Source organism: Diabrotica undecimpunctata, chromosome 5 (genome assembly GCF_040954645.1).
Source record: "Diabrotica undecimpunctata isolate CICGRU chromosome 5, icDiaUnde3, whole genome shotgun sequence".
In the NCBI taxonomy this organism is placed as follows: domain Eukaryota; kingdom Metazoa; phylum Arthropoda; class Insecta; order Coleoptera; family Chrysomelidae; genus Diabrotica; species Diabrotica undecimpunctata.
The window spans coordinates 12,822,962-12,846,392 of NC_092807.1; the positions used below are offsets into that span (position 1 = coordinate 12,822,962).

The 23,431-nt window shown below is 32.7% G+C and overlaps 1 protein-coding gene across 1 annotated transcript in view; it reads left to right on the plus strand.

The window, feature by feature from the left end:
* Nucleotides 1-23,431, plus strand: part of LRP1 (LDL receptor protein 1) — a 149,284-nt gene that overhangs the window by 42,743 nt on the left and 83,110 nt on the right. Inside the window, exons 2-4 of the mRNA XM_072531505.1 lie at nucleotides 20,763-20,945; nucleotides 21,068-21,302; nucleotides 21,461-21,675. Coding sequence (XP_072387606.1) covers nucleotides 20,763-20,945; nucleotides 21,068-21,302; nucleotides 21,461-21,675 — 633 coding nt within the window. The remainder of the gene's footprint in view (nucleotides 1-20,762; nucleotides 20,946-21,067; nucleotides 21,303-21,460; nucleotides 21,676-23,431) is intronic.

The following is a 23,431-nucleotide window of genomic DNA, read 5'->3' on the forward strand; positions in this document are numbered from 1 at the left end:
CTCGGTTTCAAGTACTAGAAACTAAATTTACTAAGAATTTTTACCGTGATGAACGGCATGTGGAATGCATATATTATGGATCCCTTGTCGACTAATATATCAATCTGTCTGCTTTGGAAGCAGTGGAAAGCGCAGTGGTAAAAATTTGAATTTAGTTTCGTCGAGTAGGAAATCTTAGGATTTCTAATGTCCTTATGCTTGGATTTTATTTACCACTTGCTTCATGATAAGTTCTACTGAACGTTATTGAATATTAAATTTCAATAAATGTGTTTAACATTTTATGTGGAAATAGGTCGTAGATGGTAATAAAACACAAATGGAAATATACTATCACCAAAAATTATAATCTGCAACCTAATTGTCTATTTGTCTAGCCTAGCCTATCTGATTATTATACCCATTTCAATTAGCTACATCAATTTGTCATACATAATAATTGTATCATCACACAAACAACTTAAACAGTAACTACTTTATACTTCAAGAAAATCAATTACCGACTTTCCGGGAATTTTAAATATTTATGCGGACAACACTCATAATCGGCCATTACATATGCTCTAAAAATAAATTAAGTGTAGCACTTTCGTGACAGCGAGTTCAAAGTTCAAAGTCATAAAATCACCATGTGATAAACATAATATTACTCCCGAAATTCACAGCCATGAAAATGGGAACATCTGAACTTGGACCTATTAAATCTATTAACGAAATTGTTTGGAGACAAATATTTTCATTTTTGCAACATTATTGTGTGATAGAGATGTCCTCAGTCGGATCTGAGCGGTTCAGTTAAAATAATTTTAAGTTTTTAAATAACTCAAAAAATAAATATAAATTTTGAAATCAAGGACAGTGAGTTTAGAAGTGACTATGATTTAGAAAAAATGTAGGCAATGATATTCTCCATACTTGGAAAATATCTGGAATTATAGAGTGTGATTATGATTACTCTTTCATTTTTATATAGCATTCCCTATACCTAAACTCATTATTTGCCGAAATATTTTTAGCTTTCTTCAAATTCCGGGAATACATTCAATTTTTGTGAGTAAAAATAAGTATTGAGTATTGAGTGATAATATAACAAAATTATTTTTATTCAATAGGTAACTAATAAAAAATATAAACTATAATAATATGTCATGAATATAATAAGTAATATGATATTAAGGAAATAAGTCTAAACTAAATGTTCAAAATGTCCACCTTCATCGTCTATACAAGTTTGTAACCAATATTCAAATGACCGAGCCACATTTCTTAGCATTTGTAAGTCAATCTTATTAAAAGCTTCTCTTATTCTATTTTTCATATCATCTGGCGTTGTTCTTCTGCAAGTCAATTTGTAACTCAAGACAAAGGTGCCAACACATTTAAAATGATCGCTTCACATTTGGTTCTCGCAACCCCAAATTTTGATTCAAAAAATTTTGAAATCAATTTCGACGTACAATCAGATATTTTGAAGCTTATATCATGCATTGCCGTGTGATATGCGAATGTGGCATATTTAGCTGCAATAATTAAATCGATTTGAATGGGATCATTTAAAAAAAAAATTTTGGTAGAAGAAGTACTTGCAATCGCCGTTACACCAGTTTTGTGTTTTGCACACTTTAAGTGATCTTTAACACTTTGGCTACTGGCTATAAATTTGAAGTTTTTTGTCAGAAACTGAAACTATATTTTGGTAAAATTCACAATATTTAATACTAAAAACATGTAAATATCAACATTTAGGTATTTTTTTTGAAAAAAAAATCATGTGTAAGGGCCGTGTCAAAAAATGGTACACACAGTTTGTGGCAGAAATAAATGCGTAATCATCTTCTTAGAAACTATGTGTACCATTTTTGGACACAATGTTCATTTTTTTTGCTTGACAATAATGAGTGTCAAAAAAGCAGTTGGTACACAAAAACTTATCACTGCATGCTAGACAAGATGTTTTAACACGTTTTGTTTCTTTTATAGCAAAGTTACGTCCATTTCTAGCACTATTATTTTTATAACATCTTGTACAACGACCTCTCTGTTCCACTTCGGAAAGTTTGTGATTTCTTTCTTGGTTAACACGACGATCATCCAAATTTTTCATCTGAATATTTCGACTACGAAAAATTTCTGAGGCGATTTCTTCTCTAAATTTAGTGATACTTATCTTTTTGTTTGTTATAGCCTCGTATGCAGTATGTGCATTTATAATAGATGTGTTAACCAAAAGTTCAATTGAAACTTTCCTATACCACTTAATACCCCTACGCACTGCTGATGAATATGATGCTTTTTGATCAGAGACGTCTATAAATGATTTCACATTATTATACTGCACGATTGTGGAAGGCTTTCTCACGACACCCCTTTTTGTTGGCACGTCCACTATTTCAGGCACAGACTCCGTAGTGAGAAACATGACATCTCTTTTGTCTTTCCATTTTCCAATTATGATTTTACTGTTACTCCGTCTCATGGCTAATTCACCCCTTTTTAATTTAGCCTCACTTACTACTTTTGGATTATGCTTTCTGTGTTTTCTCAGTGTGCCTATTAAATGTGTATCTTTGTACAGAAGTTCGTGTGCTAAATTCACGCTAGTGTAATAATTATCTGTATACAGAACGCTACCTGAATGTAAAAATGGTTCCATAAGTGGTAGCACCACTTTTGTACCAATTGGCTTTTCATTAGGTGTTTGCTCTTTTCCTGTATAAATTTTAAAATTGTATGTGTAACCTTTCACTCCACATAGTTTAAATAATTTCACACCGTATTTGTGACGCTTCCCCGGTATATATTGGCGAAAGCTCAGTCGTCCTCGAAAAGGAATTATCGTCTCGTCTATACACACATTCTTGTCAGGAGTATATGCTGATTGGAACTTCTTGATTAACAAATTTTGCAAGGGAATGAATTTTTTGAGCCTATCATCTGAGGCAATTTCGTTGTTTGAGAAGTGCAAATTGGACAAAAGAAACTCAAACCTTATTCTGGACATGTGAACAAATTTTCCAATTTCATTTTTGTACAGCATATTGGTGCTAAAATAATCTTTCAAAGTGGGTTTACGATCCAAACCCATCCATATTAGAAGACCTAAGAAAACAAAAATTTCGGATTGATTTGTGTTTCTCCATTGTCCCAATAATGCTGTTTTTGTTAATGTTTCATTTGTAATTCCTGATACTATTTTCTGTTCAGCATATCTGTTGGTTTCCTCGGCAATAAGTGATAAGATATCGTTGTCAATAAATAATTTATAAAAATGAATTGGAAGATCTCCTTCCCTTTGTGCAAAAAAACTTTGGGAGAATCCTGAATCTTCCGTGAAAGTAAATGTGTTCAAATTACCTACAAAATTATAAACTCAAAACTATAAAAGTGAATACTAATTTATATATTACCTGCACAATTATTCCAAATGATATTAGGATTAGGATTATTTAAAAAAATATCAGGTTCAGAATCGTTGTTGAGAGATTCTAGATCAGATTCGAATTCTAACTCTTGCCCATCACTGTTAATTTCTAAATTAGAGGAAGAAGAACACGAATCTTGATCATTTGGATCATCTATATCCATAGCATCATCATCATCTTCACTAATAAACTCATACTCCATTTCACTCATATTCTCGGCTATTTCACGTAGTTCAGCATCACTTAATTTTTTATTTGACATTTTAAGTACTAATTTTAGAACCGTAAAAACACAAGACTAATATTGCACAAACAACAAGTTTCTGCAAGTCAGAAAATGGCCATAATATGCCATCTGCTGAAGGAGTCTCAAACTGCTCCGCCATAATTTTAAAAAATCGGTCATAGTACAGCCATCTGTTGATTAAGTCCCAAACTGCTTCGCCAGAATTTAGCAGTAAACTGTAGGAACCTAGATACGCATTTAAAACCATCAGAACTGTGTTCACCAAATGTACACACAGCTTGAAACATTATCATTTCATGTGAACAAATTTGGTACACGCAGTTTCTGGTAAACATCAACTGTGTACCAGAAATGGTACACACAGTAGCCAAAGTGTTAATATCTGCTCGCCCACCGTGTGCAATTGAAACTTCTGAAAAACATTGCTGGCATTTCCCCCTGCTATTGTCACTACAAAGCTTTTTTATAAACGGATAATCTTTTTCAAGTTCGCTTGTGAATTTGCTATTTCATTTCGGCATTTTAAATCAAACACAGCAATTAAATAAAACACAAAGTGTTTTCGTATTTTAGCACCGTTCACAAAAAAACGAAATGTAATCGCACTGCAAATGATTAGGATAAACTGAGATCTGTTTTTTTTTTAAATTCATCAATTCTTGATTTTTTTATTGTTTATATTCGTTAACGACTCACTGAAATAATGTGTTTAAGAAATGTGATACGGTGAATTGCTGAATTGGTCATTTTGATGATTTCGAGAATTAAGCACGTCTTCTGTGGGAACCCTATTAAAATATCTTATCAATCAGATGTGCAGTCATCATTATTAGAATTGTTTATATAATACGTACGTGAATAGTCTTATTTATTATCATATCAGTAAATATGAATCCAGGAGGAAAAAAATCATTCGTGTGAAATCACTTAATAAAATTTCAAAATTACGACAGTTTTGTCAAACCGTGACAAAATGACAAACCGGCCGAGACTCCGGGACCGATGTCTAAAACCGGGACGTATGGTAAGCCTAGATATAGGGAATGCTATATAAAAATCAAAGAGTATCATAAAATGTTTCTAAAAAACAAAATATAGGATGATCGATTTAAAGAAATTTAGAAAATCGTAATTTTGTTTTGTAGTTCACCCTGTATACAAATTTTAGTCAATGATTTCAATTAAACTTAATTTAAAAACTGCAATATATTGTTTACTTTATTATATAAAATAAATAATTGTTTATGCATTACTTCCTTATATACATGGTGTTGATTTCATAGGGATTTCAAAATAAAAATAGCCATAACTTGTTAAATACTCTGTATAGTCATGCAAAAGCCAATACCAAAAGAAGGGCAATTATGAGAAAAATACAAAGTTACGAAAGATTTCCGTGGGTAGTACAATTCAACTTCAACAATCTTCCGGTCTGAACCGCGTCGATTATCATTGCGCCGAGTTTTCGGCATCCTCTTTGATGTCTTCTTCAGGGCTTCCGAGGTCTCAGTCTACCGAGCCCCCAGACACTACTACATTGATCACTAACCAATGCATTACTGCTACTCGGAACAGAGGACGGTTGGCGTGCGGTTGGCGCGAGGATTGGCGCGGCGGTTGGTGCGAACATTTATAACAGTAGGATTTTGATTGTGTGATTGGGTGGAGCGGACGATATATTCTTTATGAGAGGTCTCCATGTCGAAGGTAACCTTATGTCGTCATCAATATACAAAAACATTTACAAAGGAACTGATGATGAAGAAAACGATGATGTATTTACAGTTTTATTATTAAATGATAAAAAGTTCGTCAAATATTTATAAAATTAAATTTTTTTAAATTCATTTTAAAGCTTATAATCATAGCTTTAAAATGAGGCGCTTTAACCCTTTCGCCACTATCGGGACATATATGTCCCGACTGATATTTCAAAATAACTGTTGGACTATATTCTCCCAAAAATACGTAAAAGTTGATGTATTCAGTGTTTCTAAGTCTTTGTGGAGGTAGGCAATACAAAATACAACGTATATTGTGATTCATTTTCAGTTATGGCGGCAGAAATTGTACACGTGTTGTATCGCTGAAGTATAAAAGTGAGATTATTGTAGAAATCAAACTGCTGACGCTTTGAAAAGCCAATTCTATATATACTAGTGGATTTAACAATTACAGGTAAGTGTCATTATAGATAAAAACATTTGGTTATTTGTTGTAAATGTAAGTTTTTTTGCATAAGAATGTGTGTGGGACATATACATCCCAATAGTAATATTAAAAGGGATTATTTGTCCCAATCGTAGGGAAATATATTAAAATGATTTCTACATTTTTGCCGTTATTACGTGTTTTGTTGATTTGTTCTTTTTTAGGATGAGCCGCAAAGCATTGACAGAAAAAGAATTAGTGGAAATAGCTGGGCATTTGAGTGATATCTCTATATCCTCTGAATCCGATGAGCCATTTGATAGTTCTGCTGAAGGTAGTGACTTTCAGTTGTCGGATAATGACATTACAATAGATGAGATGAGTGAAATGGATGAAAGCGAAAGCGAAACTGTAATAGAACCAAAGGTAACTAACACAACAGACTTTCAACTAACACAAAATCAAGGTGATAATTCTAAGAATGTTAACATTTTTAAGAAAGTTACATGAAAATCTCCCGAAAAAAGCTTTGTACCTAAAAAACAAATTCCAACTGAAGCAAATGGTGTAGTTTTGTTAGATTTGGACAGATCATCAACGGAGTTAGATGTATTTCTAAAATTGTTTCCCAGAAGTCTACTAGTTCATATAGCTGATTGTGCGAATCAGAGATTATCACTCATTCAGAATAAAAATATACCAAAAACGAACATGTATGAAATAATGCTTGTTCTAGGCTGCACGTTAGTGATGAGTTATAATCGTATACCCAGTTTTTATCATTACTGGTCGTCTAATGAATCTCTTTCCAACTGTTTTATAAAGCGGTCTATTAGCAGAGACCGATGTACGTTGTTTTTGTCCAAAATGTATTATACTATTCCACAAAAACCAGAGAATTACTCAAAAACTTATTACTTGGATGACCTTGTATCTTGCTTAAAAAAAACATTTCAACAAGCTCGATCTGAAAGTTCTCACCAATCAATAGATGAGACCATGACAAAATTCAAAGGACGATCTAGTCTCAAGCAATATCTTCCAATGAAACCGATCCAAAGAGGAATAAAACTGTGGCAAAGATCAGACGCCAAGAATGGATATATTTATGACTTTGATATATATGCAGGTAAGAAAGTTTCACACTCAGAGGGCACCCTTGGAGAACGAGTGGTCAATAAGCTGGCAGCAAGTATCCGATCTCCAGCAGTTTGTATCTGTTTCGGCAGATTTTTTACAAGTGTGAATTTGATGCAAAACTTACCGTTTGCATGTGTCGGAACTTATATGAAAAATCGACAAAACACTCCTGTTTTCGAAAATAAACTTGCGAATAGAGGTAGTAGTGAATTCTTCTGCAAGGTGGTTGGATACCAAGGAGGTATTACTCATGTCGAATTGTCATTCTACTACAATTGATGTCACTAACAGGACATTGAAGAATGGCAATAAAGCAGAAATTACATGTCCCGAATCTATTATCTTTTATAATAGTTTTATGGGTGGAGTTGATCTAGCAGATCAAAAATATCAACCTATGATCTGGACAGAAAATCAACCAAATGGAGGAAGGTTTTTTACAAACTTATAATGACAGCAATTGTTATCTTTTGGATTATTTATCAAGAAATCCAGCATAAGAAAATACCTCTTATATCATATCTTGTGCCACTTGTAGATCAGATGATACAAATGGGTAAGGAAAAGGCTATGGTAAAGAGACGCCTTAGAGCAAAAAGTGGTCCCAGAACAAAACGTCAAAAATTAATGAATAATGTGGGGATCATCTACCATCGCAAGGAGATACAAGGAGACGATGCTATCCTTGTAGCCTCAACAAAAAGGAAACTAGAACAAAGACAATTTGTGTTGCATGTAATTTACCTTTGTGTAAAATATGTTTTTTACCGTTCCATTCGTAATAAATAAATATTCTTCCTAAAACATTGAATTTATTTTGCTTCTATTCTATAACTAGAGGGACAAATGGTTCCACGGAAAAACACTACTGGGACAATAGATCCCACCGCATATTGGTTTTCCAGATTTTCCAAAAAATATAATTATGATATTTTCGAGAATTTGTTACCAGTTTGAAATAGTTTATATACTTTTTTTAATAATTTCTACTAAAAACATGTTCAGTGGTGAAAGTGGTGAAGTGGTGGTTGAGCAAAAGCGAAGTTTTTTTTAATGGCATCGGCAAGTGCCATACAGCGCCAGTCACAACATGAAAATATTCTACCCAGATTGTGATTGTGTAGTACATTGTACATAGTAGTACGTAATTGTATAGTACAATATAAAAAGATAATATAAATTTCAAACTTAAGTAGCATTACAAATTTTAAGCATTAAAATTATTATTAAGGATAGGATAGAGATAAAACATGGACACTTCTTTCTTGTCTAGGGACCCATCAAGACATTGCTTTTAAGATAAACTAGATTGGGTCACGCATAAAAGGTAATAACAAATGGGGTAAAACAGAGATTAGGATTCTAATTACAGTTAAATATTAAGCTTACTTTTGCAAATAAATTCCATCAAACATTCATTTACAGCTCTTATATTTAGAGATAGCAGATAGCACATATTGTACGGAGGAAAAATTTTGATGTTGACTAAATTTTTTATTAGAATTTCAGTTTGTCTTGTGTATTTTTTACATTCGAAGAAAATGTGATCTAGATCACCTTCTTTTTGATAGTCTGAATATACGATTATTTGATATATACGATATATTTGATATATTTGATATATATATACGATAGTTTGAATTTACGATTTTTAGTTTGGACAGATGACTAGGATAGCAGGCGTGTCCAAATTTTATTCTAATTATGGATGTTATATACCTTCGTGGAACAGAATAATTTTTAAACCAATAATCACTTGGGATTAAACACTGTATAGAAGCATATTGCGAGGAAGACTGCGTACTATATATATATGCCAAGATTGTTTCCATTTACTATTGATATTATTTTTAATTATGGTTAATGCGTCTTGTCTACAGATTTGGTGACCCGCTTGCGTTCCGGTATCAATGGCCTTTTTAGCTAATAGGTCAACATGTTCGTTGTATTTAAGACCTATATGTGCTTTAACCCACAAAAAATGAACAACTCTTCGGTTTTTATAAATGTCATAAACAAGTTTTTTAATTTGAAAGACATATATATTTGAGTTATTACTAGGAAAATTTAAAGATTCAATGGCTAACATAACAGACAATGAGTCAGATACTATCGTAACAGATGTATTCTGAGTGTTTTCAAAGTATCTTAATGCTTCATATATTGCTACAGCTTCAGCACTAAAGATTGAAAAACTAGGATTTAGTCGACAAAGTTTTTCTGTATTAGTTGATGGAATGTAGAAAGCACACCCAGTACCAACGATAGACTTTGAGGCATCCGTATAAATAACTAAATAGTCTGACAGACTAGATAAACAGGACCTCAAAATATTCGAGCTAACAGAAGAATTTACATGGTAATTCGGTTGTATCACAGTAATGGGTTGCAAGCACGAATAAAAATATTCGATGTTAAAATTATCCTCTGATTTAAAGTCATAATCAAAATTTGTCAGGCTTCTAAAAGCCTCACAAAGTGGAGGTGAGTTCTTAAGTCTCCAATATCGATTAGTTAAATCTTCTTCATTCAGTTTTCTGATATTTGAGTAGAGAGTAGTGTTACGATTTTGTATATTAATAACAAACTTTTGACTGAGGTATTCCCTTCTATAGCCCAAGGGATTTTCTAGAGCTTCCACATGTAAAGCATTAATAGGCGTCGATTTCATGGCACCCAAACAAATACGCAATGCTGCGTTGTGAAACACATCTATTGTTTTCAGAATATGTTTACTTGCTGAACCATATAATATGCATCCATAATCGATAATTGATCTAATATAAGATCGGAAGAAAAGCAAAGAAGTTTCCACATCTGCACCCCACCATGTTTTTGTAATTGATTTAAGGAAATTTAGACCCTTCTTATATCTATCCAACATAAACTCAACGTGAAGTTTCCAGGTTAACTTGCGATCGAGAATCATTCCCAAATATTTAATTGAAGAACTGAAATTAAAATCATACCCATTCAATTTTATCTGATTTAGTTTTGGGATATTGTGTCGAGTGAAAATACTAATACTTGATTTACTTGATGCAATTTCAAACCCATTTTGTTTGAACCAATTTTTGGATCTATCATGTATTTTTTCTAAAGTTTGAATGCAGTTATCGTATTTTTTGGTAGAAGAATACATAAGAAAGTCATCAGCATACTGTATTATTTTAAAGCTGATATTTTTAATTGAAATGTTATGTAAATCTGCAGTATAGATATGAAACAATAGAGGGCTTAAAACTGATCCCTGCGGTAGTCCCTGTTTATTATAACGAGGATCTATAAGTTTATTATTGTTTGTTCTCAGGTAAATTTTTCTGCAAGAATAAAAGTTAAGAATAGTGTTTACCAATTGTGGTGGTATATGAATATTTTTTATTAATTTTTCCATTAAAATATCGAGACAAACACTATCATATGCTCCTTCTATATCTAATACTATTGTCGGTAAATAAATATTACTTGAGAAGGAGTTCTGAATGTCCGTTACCAATGTGGCAAGTGCATCTATGGTACCACAGCCTTTTCTATACCCAAACTGCAAATCTGGAAGTAACTTCTTTTTATCTAACCACCATTGCAATGTATGTTTAATCATCCGTTCCAAAGTTTTCAGTACACAAGACATAAGTGAGATAGGTCTATATGAGTGAACGGAATTAGGATCTTTCCCTTGTTTGAGTATGGGGATAATGATTACATCTTGAAATTGAGCTAATACTGAATTATTCATGATTATATCATTAAATATTTCCAATAGTAAAATTTTGGCACTTTTGGGAAGATATAGTAACATTGGATATTTAATATTATCTAAACCTGGACTAGTACTATTTCGATTTTTTAAGGCAAATTCCAATTCTAAAGTATTAAAAGATTCTAACAAAAAATGATATTGCTTATTGAAAGAATAGTCAAAAGTTTTGCAATTTTTTACAGACGTTGGAGCAATTTGATCAAAAAATTGTTCTTCTAAGGAATCGTCAAAACATTTTATAGAAGAAATTGGCGAAAAGCGAAGTTATAAGCAAAAATGTCTGATATAGTCGATAATTTGTTATTTCTTAATAATAAATTTGCAATATCTCAGCTTCTAATGAACCGATTTTAATTTTTCAAAGTTTTCTTTAAAAGAAACAAACATGATTTGAAAAAGGTTATGTCTTTATTAGTTTATTCATTTTAAGCGTTTAAACAATTAAATTGTTAATAACAAATTCCTGCCCAAAAATTCGGATTATCATGTTAAAGATTCGGATTCAGCAGGTCAAAATACATAGAAATCAGTTGTAAAGTCTCATGGACCTCAATCGGCCACGAAACCTCCCTTTGTTCCTAGACTATCATATTACTAGTTGAATTCACTACTTCACAAACCGTACGCTTGTTTTTACTTATTACTAACCTTCTCTTAGCTAATTGGTAGCTCGATAATAACACCAGCTCTTGCCTACAAGGTCGAGTTAAAGGAGTAAAAGAAACCTTTAATCACGGCTTGTTTCTTTCCTTTATAGAACCAATAAAAAGTTTTAGAATCGATCCGGTTTCCGTTTTCAATAGCGTACCGATGTCGGCTGGTATGGAATGTCAAATCAGCCGCCACGGGTTTTGTTTCAATTTCAAATCCCGTCCAAGATCATTCAGTCTTAACTGGTCTGAGATTGGCCGATTCGACCTTAAAAGGTCAAGTTTTTATTGACCGTAATGATGCAGGACGAAAATGTTAAACAAATCAATCACTTCTAATTGAATAAAATATCGTACTGCGTTTTATCAGCCGCAGACACTGAACTAATAAAAACATTGATTGCTTTTTGTGATGAGCCAACGCCGAATATTAAGAATTTTAGAAAAATTATTATCAATACATAAACAATTATTGTAGATATAATATATTTGTTACATAGCATGAATAGATAAAATCATATTTTTTATAAAAATAAACAAAATTTATAAAACAAATTGTTATAATTGAATTCTAGTGTGGTTTGATACGATGGTATTAAATCGAGGTATCTAAAATAATTAAACAAATTCATCAGAAATTATAATTTTGATTACGTAATGTTAACACCAAAGTAATGCCAAAGTCGGAAGAGAGAATACATTTTCGCCCACCATCGGAAAAGAGAGCCTACACGTAGACTCTAATGATAACTGTCACGGTTCTAAAGAAAAATCAATTACCTTTAAAATGGTCTTTTGTTGAAGCTTCTACGACTAATTTTAAGGAAGATATGGTTCTTGTAGAAACTTGAGAAAAAAATAGGGAAAATGACCAAAAAATGGTGTGAGTGGCAAATCTGTGACATTGATACTGTCAATTGTAAATACTTTATTAAAGGTAATTTTGACGAGGAAGGATCTCCGATCTTACTATATGGTATGGAGGCCTGGACGCTGACAGAGACGCTGACAGAGACGCTCACGAGAAAACTAGAAGCATTCGAAATGTGGGTGTACCGACGCATTCTTCGTATATCCTAGACCGAACATGTCACACCAACATAGAGGTACTCCAAAGAATCGGAAAGGAGAAAGAAATCGTGAGCACAATCAAACAAAGAAAGCTTGAATATCTAGGCCACATATTGAGACACGATAAGTACCGTCTACTGCAATTGATTGTCCAGGGGAAAGTAGACAGTAAGCGAGGGCCAGGCAGGAGAAGACACTCGTTGCTCCAAAATCTCCGGAATTGGTTCCGGCTCACATCGGTCGAACTATTCAGAAGCGCCTCAAACAAGATCAGAATTGCCATGTTGATAGCCAACGTTCGCAACGGACAGAGCACTTGAAGAAGAAGAAGGATTAAAGTTTTTTTTTTCTGTAAAGCAATGCCTATAACCTTTACCCCCGTAGAAACAAGTTATGGAGGAAAAAAGAAAAATCGCGTTTTTTCGTATTTTTTTGCTTCGTTTTTTGAATATATTTTTGTAAAAAAAATTATTTTTGACTTTAAAAAGTTACATTTTAATAGGAAATTCAATTTTGTACAACTTTTCTATAGATATATACAGGGTGAGTTTTTAGTTCGACATCGGTCGATAATTCCGTTATCGTGTAGAATATCCAAAAAACTTATTTAGAAAAAATGTACATAATGATATTCTCCATACTTGAAAAATATGTGGAATTCTACAGGGTGATCAATAACTACGTGGTATAGCGCAAACATACAATGTTTTAAATGGGATACCCTATATATTTTTTCAAATTTGTATTCTTCTCATAATTTTTGTTCTTATAGTCATAGTTTTTCCACTACTATATAGAGTATTTAACCAGTTATGAACATTTTTATTTTGAAATCCCTATGAAATCAACGCCATGTATATAAAGAAGTAATGCATAAACAATTTTCTGTTTTATATAATAAGGTAAACAATATATTGCAGTTTTTAAATTAGGTTTAATTGAAATCATTGACAAAAATTTCTATACAGGAACTACAAAACAAAATTACGATTTTCTCAATTTTTTTAAATGGATCATAAACTCATTACTTTTCGAGATATTTTTAGTTTTTTTCAAATTTCGGAAATACATTCAATTTTTGTAAGTAAAAATAAGTATTGAGTATTTAGTGATAATATAACAAAACTATTAGAGGAAAGCCACCAAATTTGAGACACTTTTTTTGAAAAACAAATATAAAACAGAATATTCAAAAGTTTTTAAAACATTTATTTTAAAAACTTAAATTTAATATTTCTAGAACACAACAAAAAAAAATAAAGCTAATAAAACATATATTTTTGCAAAAAAATACATTTAATTTTTTTTGCGACATTTAATATTAAAAATAAAAGATGCCCTAATTTGGGATAGCCAGGTATCTAAACTTGAGACAGGTATCTTAATTTGAGATACTATTCAAAAAACCCTTTCCTTCGCAGAGAAGGCAAATAAATGTGCTGGATTTTATTTCTCCACAGTTTAACAGTTCGAACCGTGGGAGTGTCAATATTTGCGCATCCACTTCTACAACGTGACGGCGAAGTGGGATTCAGAACGGCTATTTAAGGCGTGTGAATAGCGGAATTAGATAGTCTTGTAGCTTGTAGCTAGCGCTCTAGGCTCCCTGACTCGCCGGTGTAGTGAACCTGCGAGCCATCCTGGACAGAGAGATTTCCGTATTGAGGATCATACTCTGTCCTTAACCAAGCGGAACCCATCGGTACTGTGTATTGAACATTACCGTGGATCTGCACAGAGCCAAGCCGGACAAAGAGATTTCCGTATTGAGGATCGTACTCTGTCCTTAGGCAAGCGGAACCCATCGGTATTGTGTATTGAGCATTACCGTGGGTCTGCTATTTCATTTCTTTATTAGTAATAATTAGTTTCTTTTCTTTTATAGACGTTCGCCGGGGAATTCATTCATCGCGGGACCCAGACGGGAACGTAGAATTCATTTTATTTTTGTTTTATAAGTATACAACGTAGAATTCCTTTTTTTATTTTTTATTTATCGTATATATACTAAATATATTTATTTTTATTTCAAACCTGTGTTTTACTGAGTCTGTCGCCCCGAAAGAGCTACCATCACAAACTAGCGCCCGAGCAGGGGCGCCTTTTCTCCACTTTCGTTGGACGATGAATCAGCTAATGGAAAGTCTTCAATGCTATCTGAGCTTGAACTCGAAGAAACTTTCCGCTTCCTTCTTGATGTTATGCCTTTTGATGTAGAAGGTTGACCTACGTCTTCATCTGCTATTTCTTCTTCGAGCGTTGCTGTTTTTTTTTATCTAACACCTTTTGTTGAACTGTTTTTTTCTGGAGCAAATACACAATCCAAGTTTAGCTGGGGTACTAGTTTTTTTGCTTTTTTCTTCTGCAAACTTTCTTCTAATTCTTCTTTGTAGGGTGTTAGAGTAATTACTGAAGCCTTTCCTGATTTGGCATGTGGTTTTTTAGTGGTATCTCTCTTGTATCTAGGGATTAGACAGATGTCTTTCGGAGAAACAAGTTGTTGATGAGGTAGTGGTGGACTAGGAGTTCTATGTTCTCGCATTGGATGATTTGGTTGTTCATGGTTTGGTTATATTATTTGTTCGTCTCTTTCGTTTTGTGTTTCTTAGTGCTCTTGAATTAGAGATCAGTCCAGTTTTTCGGAAACCATTGCAAGAGATTTCCATCGTATCAGCTTTGTTATACGCTTTACAAAAAATACTGGCAATGGCATAAGGGGACACAACACTCAACTGATTTTCTTTAAGCCAGTTTTCTATTTCTTGTGCTTAGTAAGTTTTCAGCGGTGCCATAAAAGCAATATCCAACGGTTGCATTTTATGTGTAGAATGTGGTGGGAGGCAAATAATCGTCACATGATTCTGTTTGGCCAAATCTATTAGAGCAACGTTTCTCGTATGAGAATAGTGACCATCAAGGACGAGAAGAACAGGGTCTGCAGCTGAAGATTTAGTGAAAATTTTATGAAGTGTTGAAGCCATATAGTGAAAATATCGGCCTCTACCCAACCTGACACATGCCATTCTGCGACTGCTCCAGAGGGAGCTCCTACCATCAACTCTGTTATCATATTTTTTCTAGGGAAGATTAATAATGATGGTATGAAAACTCCTGCAGCATTCATACATGTAATAGCAGTAATCAGCTTGCCCCTTTCTGCTGAAGTAAGTGACCAAACCTACCCTACACGGGTAAAACCATGAGTTAGACACTACTGACTTGAGATCCGAAAATGTCCCATATTTAAAGATAAATTAACTTTTATATGAAACTTTTTCATTTCTCAACCAATTAAATTTAATTATATGTTCCAGAAGGAAGGGCGATGAACATCGAAGTGCGTGATTGGTGGCACTTGATGACACTATGCCACACACTTACCGTTTAATTTGCATAAAATGTATTAACTAATATTAAACTAACAAAAAAAAATAATTGGGTAAATTTAAAACCTTGATGTATTGTAAGTTTTTATAAATTCCGAAAAAAACGTCGACAAAACAACAAAGGTCACTTCTAAGCGTCGTCAACTAAAAGCAGATCTACCACTACTGCACAGAATGATCAGTTTTTAATATTTTCACTAGATGTCACCCTATCGTACACAAATATAAGACGGTGTCTCAAATTAGGCGCCTGTCTCGAATTCGGTGTCTTTCCTCTATTATTCAATAAGTAACTAAGTAAGTAATTCATCCAAATGCACCCTAGTGCATAGGGACTAATTCACCCCTTTCTCAAAAACGCTTAAAATGGTAGCACTCCCCGATTTTTTTATATTTGGGTGTCTATTGAACATATATGAAACAATAAAACCCTTTTAACGTTGTAGTTCCTTTCTAAATAACCTATAATTCGAGCATATTATTTCCACCGTCATTCAAACTTTATATTTTGTAAAATGGTTTAACCGTTAATAAATAAATAAATAAATATTTTTGCGTCCATTTTGGTGCATTTTGCCAATAATCGTTTGTCTTTAGCTTGTTTTAGTTTATAATGAATAAAACAATATTTTTAATTATATTTTTTTGTTAAGTATATTATGTATTTATATCATTATTTTTAAAGATGCTTGTCTGATCCATTCCATTTATCATCCATGCCTCTCTAACGCTGAAATGAAAAAATGTGCACTCTAGGATTATGTAGCAATTTCTCGCATAAATACGATTCCCAAAATAGTTTAATACAACTGTGATATCGCTTGCAGTGAATTTTCACCTAACTAAAACGATCTAAAATTGCCAGTAAACAATTTTTTGATAGTAGATATAAAAAGTTTCACTAAAATCAAGGTAAACTGCTTGGATCATAGTCCAGTCGACTGAACTTAGTAATTACAAATTTACTTTTAGTAAAATTGTGACATTTGGATGCAATTATGTAATTAATGATTGAGTTTTAGTAATATTAGGTATGACTTAAAAACTACATTTGCATTTTAATAAAATTCATGGCCAATTTCCATAAAATAAGATAATTTAAAAGTATTTAAAAGTAAAGTTCGCGATCGTGGTCCAAAGTTTATCATTATAGTTGACATATCACGTATCGCAGTTAGCTTGTCAGAATTAGTCCTCTAAGAGCATAACGTTTATACCAGTCATATTACCCAGTCTATAAAAAATCATCGATTTCATGTAAAATTCTTATATAGGTTTTTAAAAGTTCTAAAAGATATATGAGGGATAGCTGATGACAAATGAAAGGTATATATCTAAAAAGATTTTTAATTTGCTAAAGTACGTCCACTTTTTTTCCCGGGCGTCATGATTCATTTTCAAACAACTTAAATCAAAATATTAAATGAAACGTACGTCGATGTGTAGATAATTATCATTGATACCTACCACAAAACAATAAATTTGCTCCCAAAACAAATCATTTGCGTGAACAATTACAAAACATTTACCTCCTGGTTTTAAGACACTTTTGGCACTGGGGAGTAAATCCAAGTTTCATCTAAAAAGCAACTTCTCTTGTAAATACACTTTCAAGATTTTCCATATATTTACGAAGGAATCTGGCTCTTAGAGCAGCAATAATAGATTGCTCAATTAATTCTCGTCGATTGTCATCCTTTTTGAATTTAATTCCGATGTATTTTAACAATGTACTATTATAAGCGATGATTTTCTAATATCCACTACTTCTTTATCCCTTAATTGACAGCTCAAACTCCGCAGAGTAACATGCTTCTCTGAAAACAAAAAAAGTATTCATTATCGTCTTTTATAGCCAAAAATAAGTTAATAGAAATTTTCATGAAAATTGAAGTACCTATCCAGGTTCTTGTTTATCGTAAAATTCACACTGAAGAAATCAATACTTACTCTGTTGGTACATATCATACAACGTATTCCGTACTGCCATTTTGTTTTCTTTCCTTTTTTTAATCGAGTATATTGTCCGCCGTGATATTTTTAAAGCAGCTGCAACTCTCTTAAAAAACAATTATTTAATAGTAACTGATTAACAAACATGCATTTGATATTTTACCTCTTGAACAGATGTAAGAGGCTCCAAAGATCCTCCATTATTTCTTTCTAACTCAAAATATTCATATAAATTCAACACAAGTTGCTGCGCTTGAGAATTAGCGTTTTTCCAGGCATATCTTAAAAATAATAATAATAAGTTATCTCGAAAATATACAAATAAGTTTCCGTTCGACGGTAGTATAGCCAGACTCATGTAGTATAATGACAATTTGTAGATTTGAAAATATTATCTTTCTCATTAGCTTAAAAATAAATACTTACTGGAAGTAATCAAATTAAGAGAGCAACAGTTATAGTCGGTTCGCTAATCCCAGTCCGAACTGTCTAGTGAATTTAGTAATTATTTTTTTTGCGAAGTTACTTTTTGACAGACTAGAGTGACTGGAAATTACTATACAACCAAGCACACGTGCTTTAACTTTTTTTAAAATATATTTTTTATATATAATAGAAACTTACTTTCTTTATACATGCTTTAAATTTCTAAGCGAAAGAAACCTAGTATAAAATTAATTCGTGAATAATTTCATGCATGGGAAAATATAGAGTGGACGTACTTCAGGTGCTAAATTAAAATACATAAACAATTGACCGATAATTGCACAAAACCCTTATTTTTGCAGTAATTTATAAATGTTAATAACTTTGTTTTTTTTTGCATAATGACATGTAATACAACTTCTTGAAGTTATGACAATTAATGAGTTATTGAAATGTGCTACATCTCAGCTAGATTGACCAAGTATTTCTTAAGTTATTCAATTTTTTATCTCGGAGAACGATTATTTAAAAAACTGTACCTACTTATCCAAACTAAACAGACTAGAGGCATTTAGTAGATCCCAACCGATTCTTTAAGGTTTCAATTTAAGATATATTAATAAAAATCAACATTTTATTAAAATTGTTATTAAAAAAAACCGTTTGGAGACTGACGTTTTGAGTTATAAACATTTATGGCTTTGATATTTGTTTTACCACGCGCTTGTACGCTCACTGCAAGTGCAAATATGGTAAAAAACACTCTTAAAAAAAACCTTCTATCATCAATAGAAATCAAGATAGCATATTTTTCTTAAAATCATATTTCCATGGTTTATTAACATCAAGAGCTGAAAATTAAACATATTAGAACGGGTGATTCATTTAGAGGTACTTTTTTCAACAAGAAAAAACAATGAAAAAAAATGAATTTTATTTGAAAATCTTTATTATCATACAAAAGAAACATTCGTTTACAATTACTTCTTAAAGATAATTTCTTTTAAATATTTGTCGTGACTAATATTGGCCTCCAATGCCTCAATCGTAGCCGGTTTATTCATTGGACTTTGAACTTTACGTAGCCCCAAAGAAAATGTCTAAAGGTATGATGTCTCAGGATCTAGGCGGCCAATTTACTGGTCCCAAGGGTAAAATAAATTGTTCATCGAATCGCTCTCGCAGTAAAGCCATGCTTTCACGAGCTGTATGGTAAGTGGCGCCATCTTGTTGTAACCAAATGTTGAGACCAAGAGCTTCAATTTCAGGTACCAAATAGTCCGTTATAATATCATGACGCGATAACGGTCTCCATTCACAGTAACATTCTGGCCGGCCTCTGTTTTAAAGAAATATGGACCGAAGATTCCACCGGTCCCTAAACAATACCAAACAGTTGTTTCTTCGGGATGTAATAAACCTCTTCGGATTGCTCATCAATCCAAATACGTACCCATACGTAGCCAAAAATAGTCCTCATCGGAAAACAAAATTTTGTCGAAAACAGTGGATCTTCTGCAAGCTTATCGAGAGCTCATCGACTTTGAATAACAAAATTTATACAAATTCATCAAAATTTGCTTTGTATATTTTTATTTTTAGTGAAAAATGATTGATTTGTAGAATTTTTGTCTATACGTTAAAACCGTTATATTAATAAACGTTAAAGAGAGGTAAACATTTTAAAATGGAATAAAATTGTTAATAACTTTGCCAAAATCGTTTTACAACTTTCAATTTTACGTCAAAAGGAGACTTTTCTTGCACCGTTGCAATCTATTTGCTGTTAGATTACCTTAAACCAAAAGGATCGATTCAAATTGTTGTTATACCGATAATGTTTCGTATAGGATCAACGTCTCAAATATTATGTAAATAATTTTTTTTAGAATATTTATGGAAGGGTATGATTTATGAGATAATAAAAACTAAGGGCAGGATTATGATATTTTACAAGGCTGTAACAGTGAGGACAAAATCGATTTAATTTTTGGTCATTCATCTGGACTGGATCATGGCAATTTTCTTTGAGGACTTTATTTATTGCAAAGAGGCCATGTAGCATCAAGAAACCTAAGAACATTTCATCGCTTTCACTTCTTTCGTCTATTTCTTTCACTTTTCGTCCAGTTTACATCCGAACTTAGCATTAAAGTCGCCCATTATTAGGTTTTGTATAGTAGTGCCATTTTTGTTGCATTCTCTAGATCTTCATAAAACGTTTCCACTTCCTCGTCAAATTTAACGCTTGTTTTATTGTTAAATAAAATGGGCACAGATTTTTTTTTAGGTTAGTCCCATTAAGTTGTTAGATATTCTAACACCGAGATAAACCCAACACCTCCTATTTTTTCTTATAAGAATTTAACTACTTTAGAAGTAAGAATTCCAGTTATTTCATTAGTATCTGTGCTCAAGGAGTCACTGTTAGACTGAATATATATATATATATATATATATATATATATATATATATATATATATATATATATATATTATATTATATTTAATAAATAACAATTATAAGTATTACCAATAATGTATTTTTTTTTCCAGAACCTTCTTGCGCGAGCAACCAATTTAAATGCAAAGATGGCAAATGCATACCGATAAGTTGGCACTGTGACTCCAGCCGGGATTGCGACGATGGCAGTGACGAACCGGAGGACTGCCAGAAGAACCACAATTGTCGATCGGATCAGTTTCAATGTACTTTAACCAAAAAGTGTTTACCTACAGGTACGTACACGTCCTGCCTTCTAAAGCAATTCCTAAAGCATTTGTTGACTAATATGTAGTCAATCAAAAAAACTAACTTATTTCTTGTTATTTGTTATGTTTGCGTTTCTCTTATATTATAGGTTGGGTATGCGATGAAGAAAAAGACTGTGGAGTATCACCTGAACTTGGTCCAGATATATCCGATGAAGATCCGAAACGTTGCACTAAAGAAGCGAAATGTAAATGGAACGAAGCTCTATGTGGGGAAGGAACAGATTGTATACCGATCATAAAGTTCTGTGATGGACATGGCGACTGTTCCGGAAATAGCGACGAGTGGGATTTCTGCCAAAACTATACCGAGGCTTGCAACAGGTAAATCCGTAATTTCCTAAATAAATTATATACAAAAATAGGAAGCAGTAATTAGTTTTAACTGACTGAAATGTCAAATGCATGTGCCCCTAAAAAACTATTTTTAATTTTAAATAAAGTTTTTAAAATCAACATTACATTCGATTCTCCCCTTTTAGACTACAGTGTTCTTTCGGTTGCAAGCCCACTCCGAAAGGCCCTCAGTGCTACTGTCCTCTTGGAAAGAAACCTTTGGATAACAAATGTGTCGATGCAGATGAATGTGAGCTTGATGATTCCTGTTCGCAATCGTGTACCAACACAATAGGATCGTACTTGTGTTCCTGCGTGCCTGGATATAAGCTTAATGGGACCGATTGTACCGCTATCAACTGTGAGTATGTTTAGTATTAGTCCAGGGTAATAAGGCAAAAATATACCGTGTTCGTGACATTCAAAAAGCTAGGGAACTGAAAGGTTTACTGATGTTGTAACGAAGATATTTTGCCTACCATAGGGTAAGATTTTGGGGGTAGAAGATTGGGGAATAGAAACTATGGGGGTGGAGATAGGGTAAGCAAAATAAACGCTACTTGTGCGAACTTCACTCAGGGTTTGTTAGGGGTCGTGGATAAGTAAATAATATCAAGGGGTTTGGATTGGGGCAACTACAAAAAAAAATGAAACAAAGGGTCATGAATCTCTTGGGCCAACTAAAACAAAAAGAAACAGGAAACACCTCTAGTAATTTATAAAGAGCGCCACTTCAAGGTGCCTAATTATAACCATTACAACAGCTAGTTGTAACTAGGGAAATAATTATCAGAAATGCAAAACATATCTTTTTCTTATTAAACTCAAAAAGGGTTAGTTAAAGAAATAAACAAATGTTAAGAAACAAAATTTAACATTTATTTTTGTGTCACCACAAACAGTTACAAAAATAAGACAATACAAAAATATAATAACAATAGCTGCAAAATACAAAAATACAAAAAAAAACTTTCATGTGTCATCTGTTTACAAATTCCAAGAGTTGGAGATACTACAAAAACTTACAAAATTTACATGTAAGTTAACCTTTCTTTTAAAGAAAATAAAATAAATTAAAATTTAAACACAAATAAGAGTTACCTGGATTTCACAAAAATTACACTTTAAATTCCTGAGGCCAGAAATTGGAGTTGGACTCTCTGGACACGAACACACGAACAAAAGGGACTGGATCTTACACTGTGAATTGGATCGACCATTTGAGGACGAAGCCGGCACTGGACACAAAACTTATTACTCTGCCTTTTAAAAATCAGGAACAGGTAAAATTAGACGGCATACACATTATTAACTGCTACTAAAAATTGTTTTACATAACGTAAAACGAAGATTTCCCTGAAAAGGGACAAAAACAGGAAACTACAAATTCAAATTCGACGAGAATTTGGACATAACGCTGGAAACCAAATCACTCTTGACTTGACCGCAGCTCCAGCGAGAGTGACGAAATTATCTTTAAAAATTGATCGCCTAAGTTGGAATAAACAAAGCACTTAGGGTATAAACAAAACACAACGGAAATTAAGACGTAGATTATTAATTTGAAAACGCAATATCGGACGGTTTGAACAAAGAAATATCGAAGAATTTGCGCCTGTGACATAAACAAACAATAAAATGATTTATTATCGACGGCGGCGACGTAAAAAGAACGAAAGATTATTTGGGTTTTAAATTGAAAGATACGAACTGAGAAACATTGAAAAAATTCTTATTATAATGCATACATAAGGGGATTTCAATTTAACACATATACGAGGGGATTTCAATAAATTTATAAATGCTACAATGTATAATACTTATACAAACATATTCTAACCATTTCCTGCGTGAAATTTATTGATAATTTTTATTTATAAACGAATTGGTGTGGAAAAATGTACTTTTTGGCGTTTTTATTTAATCATTGAAAAACATAAGGTTTTGAAGGTTTATTGGCGTAACCATCTTTTAGAACATGCAAAAAGCTTCCAAATGACGATTTGTAAAAGTTTATACAGTGTGTCAATTTTAAAACCTAACAATGGGCTATATCTCACGAACAAAATCTGATATCGAAAAATGCTTGAAACCGTTTCTAGGATAGTAAGGTGAAA